This window comes from Eschscholzia californica, unplaced genomic scaffold (assembly GCF_041429995.1).
Source record: "Eschscholzia californica isolate CP2 unplaced genomic scaffold, dmEscCali1.0.p SCAF_3, whole genome shotgun sequence".
NCBI classification, from domain to species: Eukaryota; Viridiplantae; Streptophyta; class Magnoliopsida; order Ranunculales; family Papaveraceae; genus Eschscholzia; species Eschscholzia californica.
The window spans coordinates 28616117-28632401 of record NW_028238420.1 but is presented as its reverse complement, the minus strand read 5'-3'; the positions used below and the strand labels follow the sequence as shown (position 1 = coordinate 28632401).

At 37.4% G+C, this 16285-nt stretch overlaps 2 protein-coding genes, 1 long non-coding RNA gene and 1 pseudogene across 8 annotated transcripts; 1 reads left to right on the top strand and 3 right to left on the bottom strand.

The window, feature by feature from the left end:
* Positions 1-107: 107 nt before the first annotated feature.
* On the bottom strand, positions 108-4435 carry LOC147549369 (oligopeptide transporter 3-like; annotated as a pseudogene). Its single transcript, XR_015237350.1, has 6 exons — positions 3640-4435; positions 3329-3426; positions 2161-2727; positions 1477-1732; positions 1037-1216; positions 108-951 (listed from the first exon to the last, which is right to left on the bottom strand). The product of XR_015237350.1 is annotated as an oligopeptide transporter 3-like (transcript).
* Positions 4436-6841: 2406 nt separating this feature from the next.
* Positions 6842-8422, bottom strand: LOC147549368 (uncharacterized). Its single transcript, XR_015237353.1, has 2 exons — positions 8167-8422; positions 6842-7593 (listed from the first exon to the last, which is right to left on the bottom strand). It is a non-coding gene; the product is annotated as an uncharacterized LOC147549368 (long non-coding RNA).
* Positions 8423-9421: 999 nt separating this feature from the next.
* Positions 9422-11554, top strand: LOC147549367 (protein FAR-RED IMPAIRED RESPONSE 1-like). The gene has a single exon (XM_086668286.1). The coding sequence runs from the start codon at positions 9422-9424 to the stop codon at positions 11552-11554; it is 2133 nt and encodes a 710-aa protein (XP_086524412.1).
* Positions 11555-12672: 1118 nt separating this feature from the next.
* On the bottom strand, positions 12673-14624 carry LOC147549366 (uncharacterized). Of its 5 annotated transcripts, none has more exons than XM_086667946.1 (6): positions 14502-14624; positions 13693-13777; positions 13550-13596; positions 13229-13377; positions 13084-13152; positions 12673-12927 (listed from the first exon to the last, which is right to left on the bottom strand). In XM_086667946.1, exons 2-6 carry the CDS (start codon positions 13729-13731, stop codon positions 12857-12859), a joined length of 375 nt encoding a protein of 124 aa, XP_086524072.1. In that variant the 5' UTR covers positions 13732-13777; positions 14502-14624; the 3' UTR covers positions 12673-12856. The 5 variants fall into 5 exon arrangements, 4 of the variants coding, with proteins under 4 accessions (XP_086524072.1, XP_086524074.1, XP_086524073.1 ...); XM_086667948.1 differs by having other exon boundaries at positions 13693-13770; positions 14502-14581; XM_086667947.1 differs by having other exon boundaries at positions 13693-13747; positions 14502-14523.
* Between the last annotated feature and the right edge of the window lie 1661 nt (positions 14625-16285).

The following is a 16285-nucleotide window of genomic DNA, read 5'->3' as shown; positions in this document are numbered from 1 at the left end:
CTGAATTGAGTTTGTTATTACTGCTTACTGTAATTTCTACATATTTAGACTGGAACTTCGTCCTATTTTACCAAGAAAACACATATTATCCCCAGCTCCATGTTTCATGTGGTTCATCTGCATTTTAATATTATACTGCATTTCAACTTAAATAGTAAATACTAGATTCATACTACATTCGATCGTAGAATAACTAATAAGATTTGCAACACTTCCTTTGTCCGAAGTTACGACTCTTTATTTTCAACCAGCTCTTAGGTCTTGTTTCAGCTTCTTTACCATTTCCCACCTCTGCAAATCTTGTAGAAAATCACCCATGAAGTCCGCAACTTCCTTACCGGAAAACTGGACACCCTTTAACAAAAATTCCGGGTTCTGTCGGACAAGTAGCTAACGGTCAGTGATCGAGTTTAGTACCCCACCACTTTAGATTCTGATTCTGATTTTGAAGTGCGAGAACAGTAGAACACCCATAAACGCCGTTCCTGCATCTAGTGCCGCTGATAGAATATAATTATATTTTTGCCACCATCTTTTCCGATGCTGGAAAATGAAGTAGTTAAAGATAGTTCCAGTGACAAGCCAACTAGTTATATTTGTAGGAGTTGTGGGAGGTATTCCAGCAAATCTATAAGAAATAACGGGTATATTGATCAAAGATATCCATTTTTTGTTAGGGAAGATTTTGCTCAACGCCCATACAGGTACAGGCAGAATGGCTCCTAGGAGGAATAACCAAACCAAATTTCTGTACATTCCCCCTGGTCCAAATAGTCTTTTAGGCCCAATTAGACCCCAAATTACCTAAGCATCAAAGGTAACTTTGTATTTAGGGCAAGTCCATGGACTGTCTGGGTGAAGAGCTTCGACGTCACAGATGTTTTCGATACTCTCCAGCATCCACCATGCAACAGAGAGGTTTACTACGCCAGAAATTATAGTTCCAACTAGCTGCAAATGTGAAGATGTCTGATTGAGTATGACAACGAGTTGTATATATATACAGATTAATCTGAGAAGTTCTTGAAGGGCATACCTGAGCTATGAACATGCATCCTGGTGGGATTTTCATGTGACCAAGTTTCAGATCTGATAGAAAAGAGAGTGCATGAACAGTGCTTATTCGCCCGTAAATCTTAAATAGAAGGTTTGCAATTGGTTTTCCTGGCAGGACATGTCCAATTATGAACTCTGCTATTATATCATATCCAAGTTGCTGCAAAGAAATTCATCAAATTATATATGATCCTATTAATGGATCTGCAGAACTGAAAATTTGCTAAGTTGGAGAGAGTTTTAGACATTTGTGCAGCTCATGTAAACGCCCGTGCGGCCTGTTCTCAGTATTCTCCTCGTTGGGCCACCCGACCAAGTATAGGGTTAGTTTTTTATTGTGCTTTCATGGATTCTTTAGAGCCGGTTACTAGAACCCCAGTTTTGGACACTTACACAGGTGATGGGAGAATTGCAGCTTACCTGATTAGTAGTTGCTTGAATGATTCCAATAGGGAGAGTGACAGCCCAAGCCAAGCCGGAAGCAAAGAGCAAACCCCACCATGGAAGCTGCAAATCTTTTTTCCAAATGAACGACATTAACAGAGAAAGTCCAACGCTGCCTACTAGTAATACGAGGAACCACCAGTTAGGAACGTCTTTATAATTCTTCATTAATCTTGCATGGATATCGAGGTTTGCATCTTTCACTGCCGATTTGCTCCGTTTCAGAATATCACTGCACAGATTGTTAGATTAAAATGAAATTTTCTCAGTTGTTGCAAAGAGGAAATTTTGAGCTAATCTATAGTTTCTAAAGTGAAGTTTGTTGATGTACAACACAAACCTGAGTGAAAATAAGGTGGCGGACTGGCGGCCCTATATAATATATTATCGGAGACGGGATTCCATTTTTACTATGCTCGACTGTTCTCAAATGTCTCATCACTTGTGGCTGTATTTATGTGTGATTGTTGAATCTATCATGGTGGCTGCCTTGACCTGATACCATGTTAAGTCTGTGGACATCTAACTCAAAATCAATTGGATAGGGAGTGAACACGAGTTATTTTGGTGTTGGTTAGAGATTCCCTTAAGAGTGCTGAGGGACTATTCTCACATGAACAAAAGCAACTTTTTTTTTGCTGCAATACAGAAGCAAATTACCTGCCATGAAAAAGTGCTACATGAGTCATGGTTGCTGTTATCCTTACAAACCCTGATCCAATTGAGAGAGCAAACAGAGGACTAAGATAAAGCTTCCCATAGCTCCCATAAGCTGCAATATTTAGATCATACTGAGTCAAGATTTTCGTGGTATCGTAAATATGCCCATCGGAAGTAAAGAGTTTATTCGAAAATATAGGGAATTTTCGAGCATCAAAGGTGTTAAATTTCCAGTAACACAACGGAACAATAATGTAGATAAACATGATGAACCCAACTGCTATGTTCAGAATCGAAAACCATGGTGCAACTAATGTGCTCCCATGGTAGGCCGATATTCCAGCCCAATCGAGTGTGAATGTGCCGACTCCAAGCCCATGATAACCTGATCCAATTTGTTGAGCTGTTATACTTTTGGGCCATATCCAACATACCCAGGAGAAGAAAGTCAAGATTGGTAAGAGATAACCAGGTAAAACATAGTAAATAAAGCTTGCTACCATGAAAACAAGAAAGAACTTCATCCTTGTTAATCCTTTCGATCTTGAATCCTTCTCGTGTAGTGCCCTGCAACATCGAATTCTTTGTTAGTACAACCAAAGAACATTCTGAAACTAAGAAAAGATTGAAATTCGATTTTATTTTTTGTTAGGTTAGAAAGTGTTTAATATGTTAGCATGTATTGTCCATTGAAACCAATAACAAGAGTAGGAAAAATTTCAGTGAACTCTGTTCACTATTTTATGAGAATAGTTTCTAGTGGGAGGTTCATGTTATCTTGCTTTGACATTCTATTCTTTTAGTTCCATTCAAAAGTTCAAGTACAACTTTTTGAATTGAACACCACCACCATTACTAGAGACAAGATGACCTCAAACTATGACCTCAAACTTAACCTGGTATAAGAGTACGTGCATGACATTTACTGGTCCGACGACATTTACTAGTCCAACAACTACAAGTGATCCACGTCACCCAACAAAAAGACAAAAAGATATATTACGGCTTTAAAAAGCCCCATATATGAAGGAGAGTGTGAGAATGGGACCACATAGGCAGAGGCTATTCTCATCACCAATAATATAGCATTTACGCCATGTCCCATGATTGCCAACTGATTTTGAGTTGATGAACACAAACTTAACAAAGAAGAGAGGGAGTAGAAGACCTGAATAGAGAAACCTGAGCAAGGTTAGAAGGCCACCACATTTCTGCAGGATCAACCAAATATCTCCTTAGAATTCCAGCTCAACCATACCCCAATATCTTCGAGTATAGAAAAAAAAGTAAATCAAACAAATATAATGAGACACCACATAAAAAGGAAACATCTAACCACCCAATTAAAAACAACCCACATTATATATATATATATATATATATATATATATATATATATATATATATATATATAGAGAGAGAGAGAGAGAGAGAGAGAGAGAGAGAGAGAGAGAGAGAGAGAGAGAGATGTTTGGTTACCTGGGTAGTCAAGACAATAAGAAGAGCACAAAGAAAACTCAAGCTTTGTTTATAACACCCTTCCATAACAGTAATAGCACCAATAGAATAAGCATCACCAGTTCACCACCACCATTAGAAACACCACAATTAGCAAATATAGTAATAATAACATGTTCCTTCACATTAAATGGCCCTGGATTCAAACTACTCATGTTGATTGTCGGGTCTTGCATGGTGGAGGCGCCTGTAGACAGTGGGCCCTGGTTAGGTCGTTGCTGCTCAAGAAGGCTCAACAAATATTGGTACTGTTCAAGGGACATGGATGTTGCTAGAGGCACCGCCGTGTCCGGAGCAATGCTAGTGACAAGAGCATCTAATGGGCCTGATTTGTTCGGTGGACAATACGTGGACAACCGTTTTTCTTATATGGACAACTATCTTATGCGGACAACCAAAATAATTAATTTTTTTATATGGACACCAGTTTTCTAAGGGGACAACTCTCTATTATTTTCACTCAAGTCCTCTTAGAATTAGATGTATTATTTCAACACCTCCCTCTTTTCTCATAAACCCTAAGTAAGTTTGGTCTTCTTCTACTACTTCATCATCAACCCAAAATTCTAGAGAGAGAATTTTTTTGGAGAAGATTATGACATCAAACAAGGGGAAGGGAATTGTTGAAGGATAATTCTAACCAGAAAGATCAGATCTAAAAACCCTAAAACCCGTTAAACTTTTAAAACCTAGAAATCAAAAATTCCAAAACCCTAGATTTTTTTATAAACAAGTAGAGTTGCTCGTGGAAAATCGACAAAACACGAGAGACCTTAATTTCTGAGTTTTTGTAAAAAAAAAAAAATCAGACTTGCCAATTTCGTAGATTTCCTACGAAAATTTGGCAAGACAGAAGGAAACTTGCCACGAAAATCTAGCATATTTTCGTAGATTTCCCACGAAATTCTGGGAATTTCTTCTTCACTTCGATTTTTTGCCTTGAAATCGTTTTGTATTCTTTCAAAACCCATCAATGTAGGGTTTGATTAAAACTCATCTAGGGTTTGATAAAAAACAAAGGGAAGTAGTAGAAACTATAGTTCACTAAAAAACAAAGAGAAGTGGTAGAAACTATAGTTTACTAAAAAAATAAGAGAAGTGGAGATTGATGAGTTTTATCTTCTTCATTCATCTAGGGTTTGATAAAAAACAAAAGGAAGTGGTAGAAACTATAGTTTACTTTTAGTAGCAGTACAAGAATAAGAATAAGACTAAGAAGAAGGAAGAAGAAGATGATGAAGAAGAAGACAACTTAGGTTTTCTATTTTGAACTATTATTTTGTTAATGGTCCACAAGTTAGTAACTGTTAGTATTTAAGACTTTATGGAGTTGTCCCCTTATTAAATCAAAGTCAACTAAGTCTAGCATAATTGACTCGCACCGGGCCCGAAAATAGTTGTCCATATAAAAAAAACAGTTGTCCACGTATTGGCCACCATTTGTTCTTGGGTGGGTATCCATGCAACTTGTAACAACTAGATTGAAGATGTCCATGAAGTTTACAAAAGTCACAAAACGGACGGGGTCGTTTTGGTCGTGTCTAATTGATCATGGCGATTTCCAAATCTGCCATTATTATGGCCGACAACTAAGGAGGCAGCTTCAACGTCAATGATTGAAGAGTTCACGATATTTTGTTGTATTTCTTCTTGTTTGACAAGAGAATTGATCTTTGGAAGGGATGGGAAAGGATCCATTAATAATATTTGGCTTCGAATAGCCAAGAATCGGTCGTGAAAACCTTGAAGAAATTCCATGGTACGATATTGATTAGTCCGATCAAGAATCGATTTGCCATGGCCATAAATGCATGGGTCAACAGCCATTAAAGAAAGTAATTCGTCTGAAGAGATTTAAGATGAGTGAAATGGGACGAGACATCAAAACTTTCCTGTTTGAGTGACGAAATCGCTCGTTTAAGTTGAAAAACTTTTGAAGCGTTCGTCTGGTAAAAGCGATCATGGAGATTTCTCCATATGTCAGCCGCAATGTCATCATAAAGAACAAATTGATGGAGATTTCTCACTTGGTAGTGCCTTCATATTTAATTTTACTAACTATCTTGTCTTGTTTCTAACATTAAACTTTAATTTTTTATCACTAGATAATGACTTTCTCTGTTTTTATATGTACTTGGGACATGGAGATTGCTTTTCATCGTGAAAAAGAAGGTTCTTTATCCGAAGAAGAAAGAATTGCTTTCTACCAGACCATGAAGGTAGTGGTAGTCCAAGTGCGATATTTTTTGGACAGCGGAAAACTTTTGATTATTGGAGGGCTTAATATGAAGGATAGAGGTTATATCATGACATCTGGAAATGTTGTTGAGTCCAAGCAAAATACTGAAATATCCATCCGTCAAGCAGATGAAAGTGAATGGTTGAAGGTTGAGGTTGCTCTTTTTGAAAGAAAGTTAGGAGTGGCTATTCTGAAAGTGAAAGATAGTCAAACTAAAAAGATACGCAGTTGGAAATATGCGAACATGAGCGAAGAATTAGACATAAATGGAGGACTAGATGTCATAACAATTCATCACCCGAATAAACTATATTACACTATTTCTTTTGGACAAATTGTTTATGAAATCAGAAATGCAGAAACTGCATCAGATAATTACGTTGGGAGAACCAAACCCGCTAAGGATGAAACTCCACCGACAAGATTTCTTGGTGACATAATATTTGATAAGGTGGATAGGCGCAATGATTGATACTCTTTAGTTGGTGTTTTATGATGTCTTTTGTTGATGCAGGCAACATTCCCTTTTCAACTAAGGCACGTTTTTTGTTTGGTGTTTGTTTATGTTTAGGAGTGGTAATGGGGTGTTTGGAAAGTTTAGACATTGTCTGTTTTATAAATTTGAAGTATGTTTATGTGGTTTCTTAAGATTTGGGTTGTATGTAGTTTTTTTCCTTTTGAGCTATCCTCCCGATATTACAATGTTTTCTCTCGGCATTTTCACCTGATTAAGCACCGATTGATTCGATAAGTGGGTGAACTATAGCTCCTAAACTCATATTCACTTAATTCTTTCAAGATCACAAGATTTTTGGTTCACCCACTTATCGAATCAATCGGTGCTTAATCAGGTGAAAATGCCGAGAGAAAACATTATAATATCGGGAGGATAGCTCAAAAGGAAAAAACTACAAACAACCCAAATCTTAAGAAAACCACATAAACATACTTCAAATTTATAAAACAGACAATGTCTAAACTTTCCAAACACCCCATTACCACTCCTAAACATAAACAAACACCAAACAAAAAACGTGCCTTAGTTGAAAAGGGAATGTTGCCTGCATCAACAAAAGACATCATAAAACACCAACTAAAGAGTATCAATCATTGCGCCTATCCACCTTATCAAATATTATGTCACCAAGAAATCTTGTCGGTGGAGTTTCATCCTTAGCGGGTTTGGTTCTCCCAACGTAATTATCTGATGCAGTTTCTGCATTTCTGATTTCATAAACAATTTGTCCAAAAGAAATAGTGTAATATAGTTTATTCGGGTGATGAATTGTTATGACATCTAGTCCTCCATTTATGTCTAATTCTTCGCTCATGTTCGCATATTTCCAACTGCGTATCTTTTTAGTTTGACTATCTTTCACTTTCAGAATAGCCACTCCTAACTTTCTTTCAAGAAGAGCAACCTCAACCTTCAACCATTCACTTTCATCTGCTTGACGGATGGATATTTCAGAATTTTGCTTGGACTCAACAACATTTCCAGATGTCATGATATAACCTCTATCCTTCATATTAAACCCTCCAATAATCATAAGTTCTCCGTCGTCCAAAAAGTATCGCACTTGGACTACCACTACCTTCATGGTCTGGTAGAAAGCAATTCTTTCTTCTTCGGATAAAGAACCTTCTTTTTCACGATGAAAAGCAATCTCCATGTCCTAAATACATATAAAAACAGAGAAAGTCATTATCTAGTGATAAAAAATTAAAGTTTAATGTTAGAAACAAGACAAGATAGTTAGTAAAATTAAATATGAAGGCACTACCAAGTGACATGAAGCAATTTTTTGGTGAATACTGTATCTCAAGAAAATCTTAGCCTATAAATACAAGGAAGCATTTGCAGTATTGATCAGATATCTTAGGTTAATAATACAAAGACATCACGTAGCATCATATTCCATGTTAGACATATATATAACTAAATAGTACAAGATATTGCATATATCTCCTACAAATTGAAAATACAGAGGTGGTTGTTTTTCTTAATCCATGAAGCAACACTGAGCTACAACTAAGGAATCCCTTCAATTCACCAACCTCACATTTCTAACTCTGAAAATCAAGTTACTGCCACCTAAAACTACACATCAATAGTAAACACCCACAAATTCGACAAGGAAATTGTAAATACATAATATGTGAAGTTGCATAAGTGTTTCAAACATAGGGATCACTAAACCTTAACAAAACACATTGCTTCAAAATCTCATTGTGAAATCAAAATTTACCTTGGTTTGTAGATGAAAATCACTCCCAAGCTGAAGAGAGAGAGAGAGAGAATTAAATCCCGAATCAAAAAACAGTAATGAGTTTATGTGAGCAGGATGGCAATGGGAGGAGTTAAAAACCGGTCTCGTATATATTTGGGACTCTCAGAGTTCATCTTCCTCCCTAGAGAGAGAGAGAGAGAGAGAGAGAGAGTGATGTTGGCCAGTCTCATTAATGGCATGAGTTGTTGAAAGTAAATAGTAGTACTAACATAATAGCTACTACCTCGTTTTTACTGGTCTTCATAATACCCACCATTTGATCTCCTTACTTTTTTTTTTTGTGAATGGTTGTGATGAGAGGAATGGTGAAAGGACAAAGGACGTGTTAGTTGGGATGGTGACAAATTGTAGTTGAGGAGGTAAATGTGCATGGTTAATGGAGTTAAAAGCAACCCAGACTTATTGAAAATTTGCACAAAAGTTGGAAGGACATCTTTTATTACTCCACTAAATTCAACCGAAAGAGAGAGAGTGAGGGGCTGTTGTGGTTAGAATCATATGACAGTTTAATAATGTCTCAGTAAAAAACATTAAACAAATATGGAAACAAAATTTATCTTATTTTATCCAATAATGATAGGGAGGTAGAAACCAGCGGCAGACCCTAGGCAGAATGCCGACGTGGCGAACACGTCGGCATTCTGGCCCGCAAGGCGTCTGACCGCTCATATCTTCCTCTCCTATTGCAAAATAACCCGCCATTTACGTTAGTTTTCAGTTAGGTCCCTCCATAGTTTTAATCTGGATCGTTGAATTTATCAACGGTCCAGATTACATGAAGCAAAAACCCTATGGCCAATTTTTTTTTCCCGGCGATTCTCTCTCTAGCTGCCGTGATCTTCATCTTTTTCCCAACCACCAGGAACAAGCTTATATTTCAATTTAATCTCTCCTATTGGAATATCTTATATTTCAATTTCCAAACCACCAGGAACAAGCTATCTCCTAATTTCATGTTCAATTCCAAAACATTAGATTTCTTTTTTTATCTATTTTTTCACAACAATTTCGAAGAAGCAATAGAAATTTCTGGTAACTTCTTAGGGTTTGTTCAAACAAGTTTTATTATGTGTTTATGTGGTTTAATGTTTTCTTAAATTTATTTTGGTGTGTTATGTTTATGAAATTTGTTGCACTTTGGTCTCTTTGAAGTATTATAATTTGCTCTCTTATTCTATTTTCTCTTTTAGGTTGAAGTCGTTTTGATAAAAAAATGAACTCGGGAGATGAAGATTTCGATGTTTATGAAATAACATCTGAGAATGATGAAAAGAAACATATAAAATCGGAATCATCAGAAGTGGAAGTACCCAGAGTAGGAATGGAATTTGACACTGTTGATGACTTATACGACTATTGTCTTAGTTATGCGAAAAAAGTCGGACATCCAGTGAAGAAGACAGGTCGGAAAAATATTAATGATGTTCTTCGTTATGTATCTGTAGCATGTGGTAAGAGTGGAAAATATAAACCGAAAGGACAAAATTTGGTTTGTCCCAAACCTAGTGGTATAACGGGGTGCAAAGCTAAAGTTTCCGCTAAGTTACAACCTAACGGGAAATGGGAGACTTCTATTGTCAAGTTAGAGCATAACCATCTCCTTAGTCCTGGGAAAGTTCGTCATTACAGGTGTAACAGGAAAATCGATCCACATGTGGCTCGACAACTTGAAGTTTGTGATATGGCAGGAATTAAACCGAGTCGAAGTTATAGACAACAGGTGGTGGCAGCCGGTGGACATGAACATGTACCATTTACTGAAAGAGATGCTAGAAACCACATAAGAAATGCGAGAGTGTTACGTCTTGGAGAAGGAGACAGTGCGGCGCTTCAGGAGTATTTCTTGGCCCAACAAAGAAAAAATAATGGTTTCGTCTTTATTATGGATTTAGATGAAAATTGTCAATTACGTACTGTATTTTGGGCAGACAGAAGGAGTAGAGAGGCTTATAAAGAATTCGGAGACGTTGTGACTTTTGATACAACGTACCTAACAAACAAGTATGGCTTGCCTTTTGCTCCGTTTGTTGGAGTAAACCATCATGGACAGTCTATTCTTTTGGGTTGCGGCTTATTGTCAAATGAAGACATAGATACGTTTGCTTGGTTATTTAGAACATGGCTTTCTTGTATGGAAGGCACCGCTCCGAATGCCATTATTACGGACCAAGATAGAGCTATGCAAAACGCAATTGCAGAACTATTCCCCAACACAAGACTTCGATGGTGTCTTTGGCATGTCATGAAGAAAGCACCGGAAAAACTCAGAAGTTACAAAAGTTATGAAGAGATAAGTTCTACTCTTAGTCAGATTGTTTACGAGACTCTTTGTCCGGAAGAATTTGTCAACAGGTGGAACTTAATGATAGAAAAGTATGGTTTACAAGAAAATAATTGGTTAGAGTACTTGTTCCAAGAGAGAAAACGGTGGGCACCGATTTATATGAAAGATAAGTTTTGGGCGGGAATGTCTAGTACACAACGTAGCGAAAGTATGAATGCTTTTTTTGATGGCTTTGTTGGCGCCAAAACAAGTTTAAAACTTTTTGTGGAACAATATAATTTTGCATTGAAAGAAAAGGTGGAAAAAGAGACACGAGAAGATTTTAGATCATATAACTTACAAGTCCAATGTGTGAGTCCATTCCCGATAGAAAGACAAATGAGAGATAAGTATACTCTTATAAAATTTCAGGAGTTTCAGAAAGAAATGGCTGGAAAGATGGCATGTGAAACAGTAAGTTGTGTCGAACATGGTCTGGTGTATGATTATAACATTTCAGAGGCAAAAGAAATAGGCGAAGGCACAAAGATAATAGTATATAAGGTTATGTTTGACCCCGTTGAATGTGATGTGAAGTGCAACTGTTTATTGTTTGAGTTTAAGGGGATGTTATGCCGACATGCAATAACTGTATTGTGTAGGAACAACGTTAATGTCATACCAGATAAATACATCCTAAGGAGATGGATGAAGGATGTAACAAGATCTCACACAAAGGTTAATGTCAACTATGGGAGTTGGAAGACAACACCAGAGCAAAAACGATTTGATGATTTGTATCGTTCTTTCACTGAACTAGCAAGTGTTGCTTCTAGGGATGAAAAAAGTACTGAGGATTTACTAAATTACCTCCATAAATATAAGTCAATATCTTCTTCTCACAAGAAAGTTAGTAGCTCTTCAGTAATTAGTAAGCCCAAGGGTTACACGGTCGACTGCGAAGATAATGCACAAGAAAACATCCTTGATCCCGTGTCATGTAAGGCCAAAGGAAGGCCTCGAGAGAATAGATTCAAAAAACCCAAATACAAGCCAAAGAAGCGCGTAAGTTGCTTGAACTAATGGATTTTTTTCTTCTCGTTTTCATCCTACCAAACTAATATTGTTTCTTATATTTAGTGTAATACAACTCAAGGTAGTACAGTTGGTAACAATACGCAAGAGGGCATGTCTAACACCGAGTCCACACCTACGATAACTTAGACTTAAAAGTTTATATATGTTGATTACTTTGAGTTCCTTCTTTGTAAATATGTCAACTAACTTAGACTATCTTTTCTATCTAGTGTGGTATTTCTGCAACGGCTACATGTGATCTGGCTTGGAATGTTACAAAAATACAAGAAAATTCACTTGGTGGTCATGTTACGCAAGAAAATATGCTCCTCACAACCACACAAGAAAGTAGTGTTATGCAAGAAAACAAGTTTATCGCGCCTCCCATGCATATGGTAATACTACATAATTTATGTTTAATATATCACAAAATATGTATATGAATACTTATTAGTTTTTGTGTTTTTTTACATTATAGTCACATATGCAGTTATTGACGGGCATGTATTACCCTCAATATTACGTCCAACCGGAAGTATATAGTGGAGACGATGGACATGGAGTTAGCGAACATGGAGAGAGTGGACAAGGAGATAGTGGACATGGAGATCGTTTCAAAAAGAATAGTGGACATGGAGATAATAGATTTTGAGAGATATAGCACAATGGAGTTTTTCTCTGCTTTAATAGATTTGATGTTTGTTTATAAGATGATGGTCTTTGTTTCAATTTCTGCTTTAGTAGATTTGATGTTTATGTTTAAAAGACGATTTAAGGATTATATGCAATTTGGACAACATTTTGGATAAAATTTTGTCGAATTTTGGTCAACATCATGGTTATTTTGAGCTACTGCCAATTTGGACAGCATTTCGCTTCAATTTGGGCAGCATTTTGCTGCAAATTGGGCTACAGTACAGCTGCAAATTGGGCATCATTTCGCTGCAAATTGGACCACAGTACAGCTGCAAATTGGGCAGCACTTCGCTGCAAATTGGGCTATACAGTATAGCTGCAAATTGGGCGGCATTTCGCTGCAAATTGGGCGGCATTTCGCTGCATTCACAATCCTGTAAGCATACAGAAAAGATTTACATACCTGCGATCAAATCTAAAGCATTCAATTCCAGAAAAAGAGCATTCGATTCACAATAAGATTTTTCAAAATCATAATTCGGTACACAACAATTAATTATCGAATTACATTACTAAATTTCATTACAGACATTCGATATTACCACGGAATAACATCACATTCAATTTTACAAATACATAATTCATTACACAACAATTGTATTTCGTAATACTTCAATGCCATCTAAGTTTACGACACGTTTTCAGAGAGGAGCGATGAGATATTCTTTGCTTGTAAACGCCTCTTTCGCAACATTGTCACTTTTTCAGAAGGTAGCTCAAATATATCTTCCTCGAAGATATGGTAACCTCAACTCCTAGTTTGAACTTGTAGCCAGTTAATGCCCCGACAGTTTGAACTTGTAACACCAACTCCTAGTTTGAACTTGTAACACCAACTCCTAGTTTGAACTTATATCTTCCTGAGAATGTGCAGTCTCTGCAACATAAGGTGGAGCTCCATGCATGGCCTGTTAATTTCAACAGTTGTGAGTATAGTAGGTGGAAGTAGTTAAACGGAAATAACCCAGGTATAAAGAAGCTCACCAAACCTATTTCGAGCCCGTATAGAAGCCTTCCTGCTATGAGAACACCCGAACCTATTTAGAGCCCATATAGAAGCCTCTCTGCTATGAGAACACCCAAGTCTGGAGCTAACCCAGTGATTAGAGCACCAACCAAATATAGAGCAGCCGCTATGAGAAGGAGTAAAATTGTAGACAGAAGAAGTAAAATTGTAAATAGATGCCTAGATATAAAATCGAGATTTCAATACTCTACAAGGTTGCAGTTCACTTTATTAATGAACTCGAAAAGTTTGAACTCGAAAGATTACACGGATAACTAATAAAAACCTAGATGACTTACCAAGAAAATCTGCAATTAAGAAAAGCTCCATAAAGAGAACCAATAACCTGAGAATTGGGTAGACAAGAATAAAATAAATTGAACTACAAAATATCATGGCCACTAAAATACTAAGAATTTCATTGCTACGTTATAAAGCTTACCACAAATTTATCAACTGCACAGACGAAAGATTGAACCATGTTGTCCCACTAAACTCTGGTGACTGATAAAATCAATATCTAAAGACTATGACAACATAATTTAGTTCTCTTCTATCAAAATCACATGATCCTTGACCTAGTTTAACTAAAAAAAAATTAATCTAGAAGAAGTTAGTATGAAATGCAAGAGCAACTACGATAATTCCACATCGCACGTGAGAGAAAGAGAATGAGAGAACAATTAAAAAAAAAAACTTGAAAAATCTTTGTAATCTTGTTCTTAATACGCAGGGGAAATAATAGGCTTAACAGAAGCACGTAAATTTTGTGTCCCTTTGTGGTTCTCAATTGTTGTTTTTCTGCTTTTATTGTGCTTCGACAAAACATTAATCTTGTGATTAAGATTGACCAACTTAATATGTAACTAGCATTGATTGATTTACCTAACTAAATTTGGATTTCATGTGAAGCTAATGTTTTAGCAACCTCAATAGGTCCAAAGGAGAAACAAGTAGGGTTCTATTGTTGGATTAGAGAATGCTATATCTCAATCACTACCAAACTATGCACACATTCTCTCTCTATGAATGTTTTGTCGAAGCACTTTATTAATGTTTTGTAGACAAAACCCTAGATATAAAATCGAGATTTCAAAACTCTACAAGGTTGCAGTTCACTTTATTAATGAAAACCCTAGATTTCAAAACTAAATTTTGGTCTCAATCTATTAACAAAAATGAAAACCCCAAATTTCAATATTAAATTTCAGCATGAAAACCCTAGATATAAACAAGAAGTGATTGAGCTACCTGTTGGAGGTGTGAGTTTCTCTTTATCTTTCTTCATGTCCATGTTTTAATGTTGTATCAGTTGGTTTCTTAGAATGAAGAACGAAGAAGAAATAGATAGAGAGAGGAGATCGATTTGGGTTTTGGGTTTTTACTTCTCTCGGTTAGACTATTAGACTTGGGTTTTTTGCTTCATGTAATCTGGACCGTTGATAAATTCAACGATCCAGATTAAACCTATGGAGGGACCTAACTGAAACCTAACGTAAATGGCGGGCTATTTTGCAATAGGAGAGGAAGATATGAGCGGTCAGACGCCTTGCGGGCCAGAATGCCGACGTGGCGAAGCCTAGGGTCTGCCGCTGGTTTCTACCTCCCTATCATTATTGTATTTTATTGAGACGAGTGGTCACCCTTTCGTCAAGACAATCATGTCCCCATAATAGTACTAATGGTTCTATAGACACTTGTCTCCTAAGATATAACAATTGAGCCGGATAGAAAGAAGTACTGCAAATTTATACGTTCCAACGATTTTTTTTAGTTGTATACTCTCATGGACGACTCTAGTTCCGACATTTTGTCTTCAGAAATCTAACTATATGTTGTCCAAAAACCTTATCCAAAAAGAGAAATCAAATTGAGAATTTGCGGAGTTAGTCTGACTCTACAAATCCATAAAATGTCTCTCTATTTGGATTGTGACAACCCATAACTTATGTGTTTTCACATGTAACTATTAGACATCATTTGGGTTGTGATTACCCATAACTTCTGTCTTTAAACAAGTAACTATTAGATATAATTTCACTCATTATAATTACTAGGGTATATCCCGTGTCCTAGTGTCACGTGCATATTCTTGAGCATGCATATGACGTGACGAGTGCTAGGAGAGCACGTACGAGCATATAGGCTATAGGGCCGAATATGAGGTCGAAGTAGGGCAAGAGTGCCAGCAAGCTTCCTTAGGCCATGCACGGGGACATCCGTGGCATTCAAAACTTTGTCAAGGATACGAAGGGTCATTTGGACGAGAGTATGCCTGGTTAAAAGGATTGATGTTTCCTTGTGGAAATAGGCAAAACAAGAAGTTTGCACCTTAGGAGGGGGTGGTCTCCCTTCCTCGTGGATGGGAGCTCGCCCATCTTAGCATGGTATGCACGAAAGTGAGCATCCTCGTGGCGCAACCCATGAGGCCGGCCTAGCGTATGCGAGAGAAGCATATTGCACGGGTTCCCTTGTCATAGGAAATGGCTCGAGACAGTACCTGGAGATAGGTTACTGCGGGTTCCTTTGGAAGGCGTGTTACATGTATTCATGCCTTGGCGAGGCGTGCGTCGTGCTAGCATATTCAATAAGGAGGATTGAGCTATTCAAGGGGCCAAGCCTTGATGTGCTATGTTGGGCATGAGGTAGCTTATTAGAGATGGATGCTCCCATGCCCAATGTCCGGATGGTAAGCCGAGATGATAAGGTGACGGATGCTTGAGACTAGATGGCAAGATCCGCATATGCGGCTTGGTGTGCTCCGCACATATGTTGGTATCCTTTATAGTGGGCGAGAGTCTATGACTCAAGGAAGCGTTATACGGGACGGCACGAGCTATGCTCGTAGGTTGGGACACGTTGGTGTCATGCCGCATTATTGGTTGGGAACCAAGATGACTTGATAGTCGAGATGCTCCGAATATGTTCGGGAAGGCTGGTTATGTACTAGGAGGGAGTACATGACGCCGCACGGCATGTTAGGATTTGATATTCCGCACTATCGACCCGTGTCTTTGAGCATAATATGCCGGGTC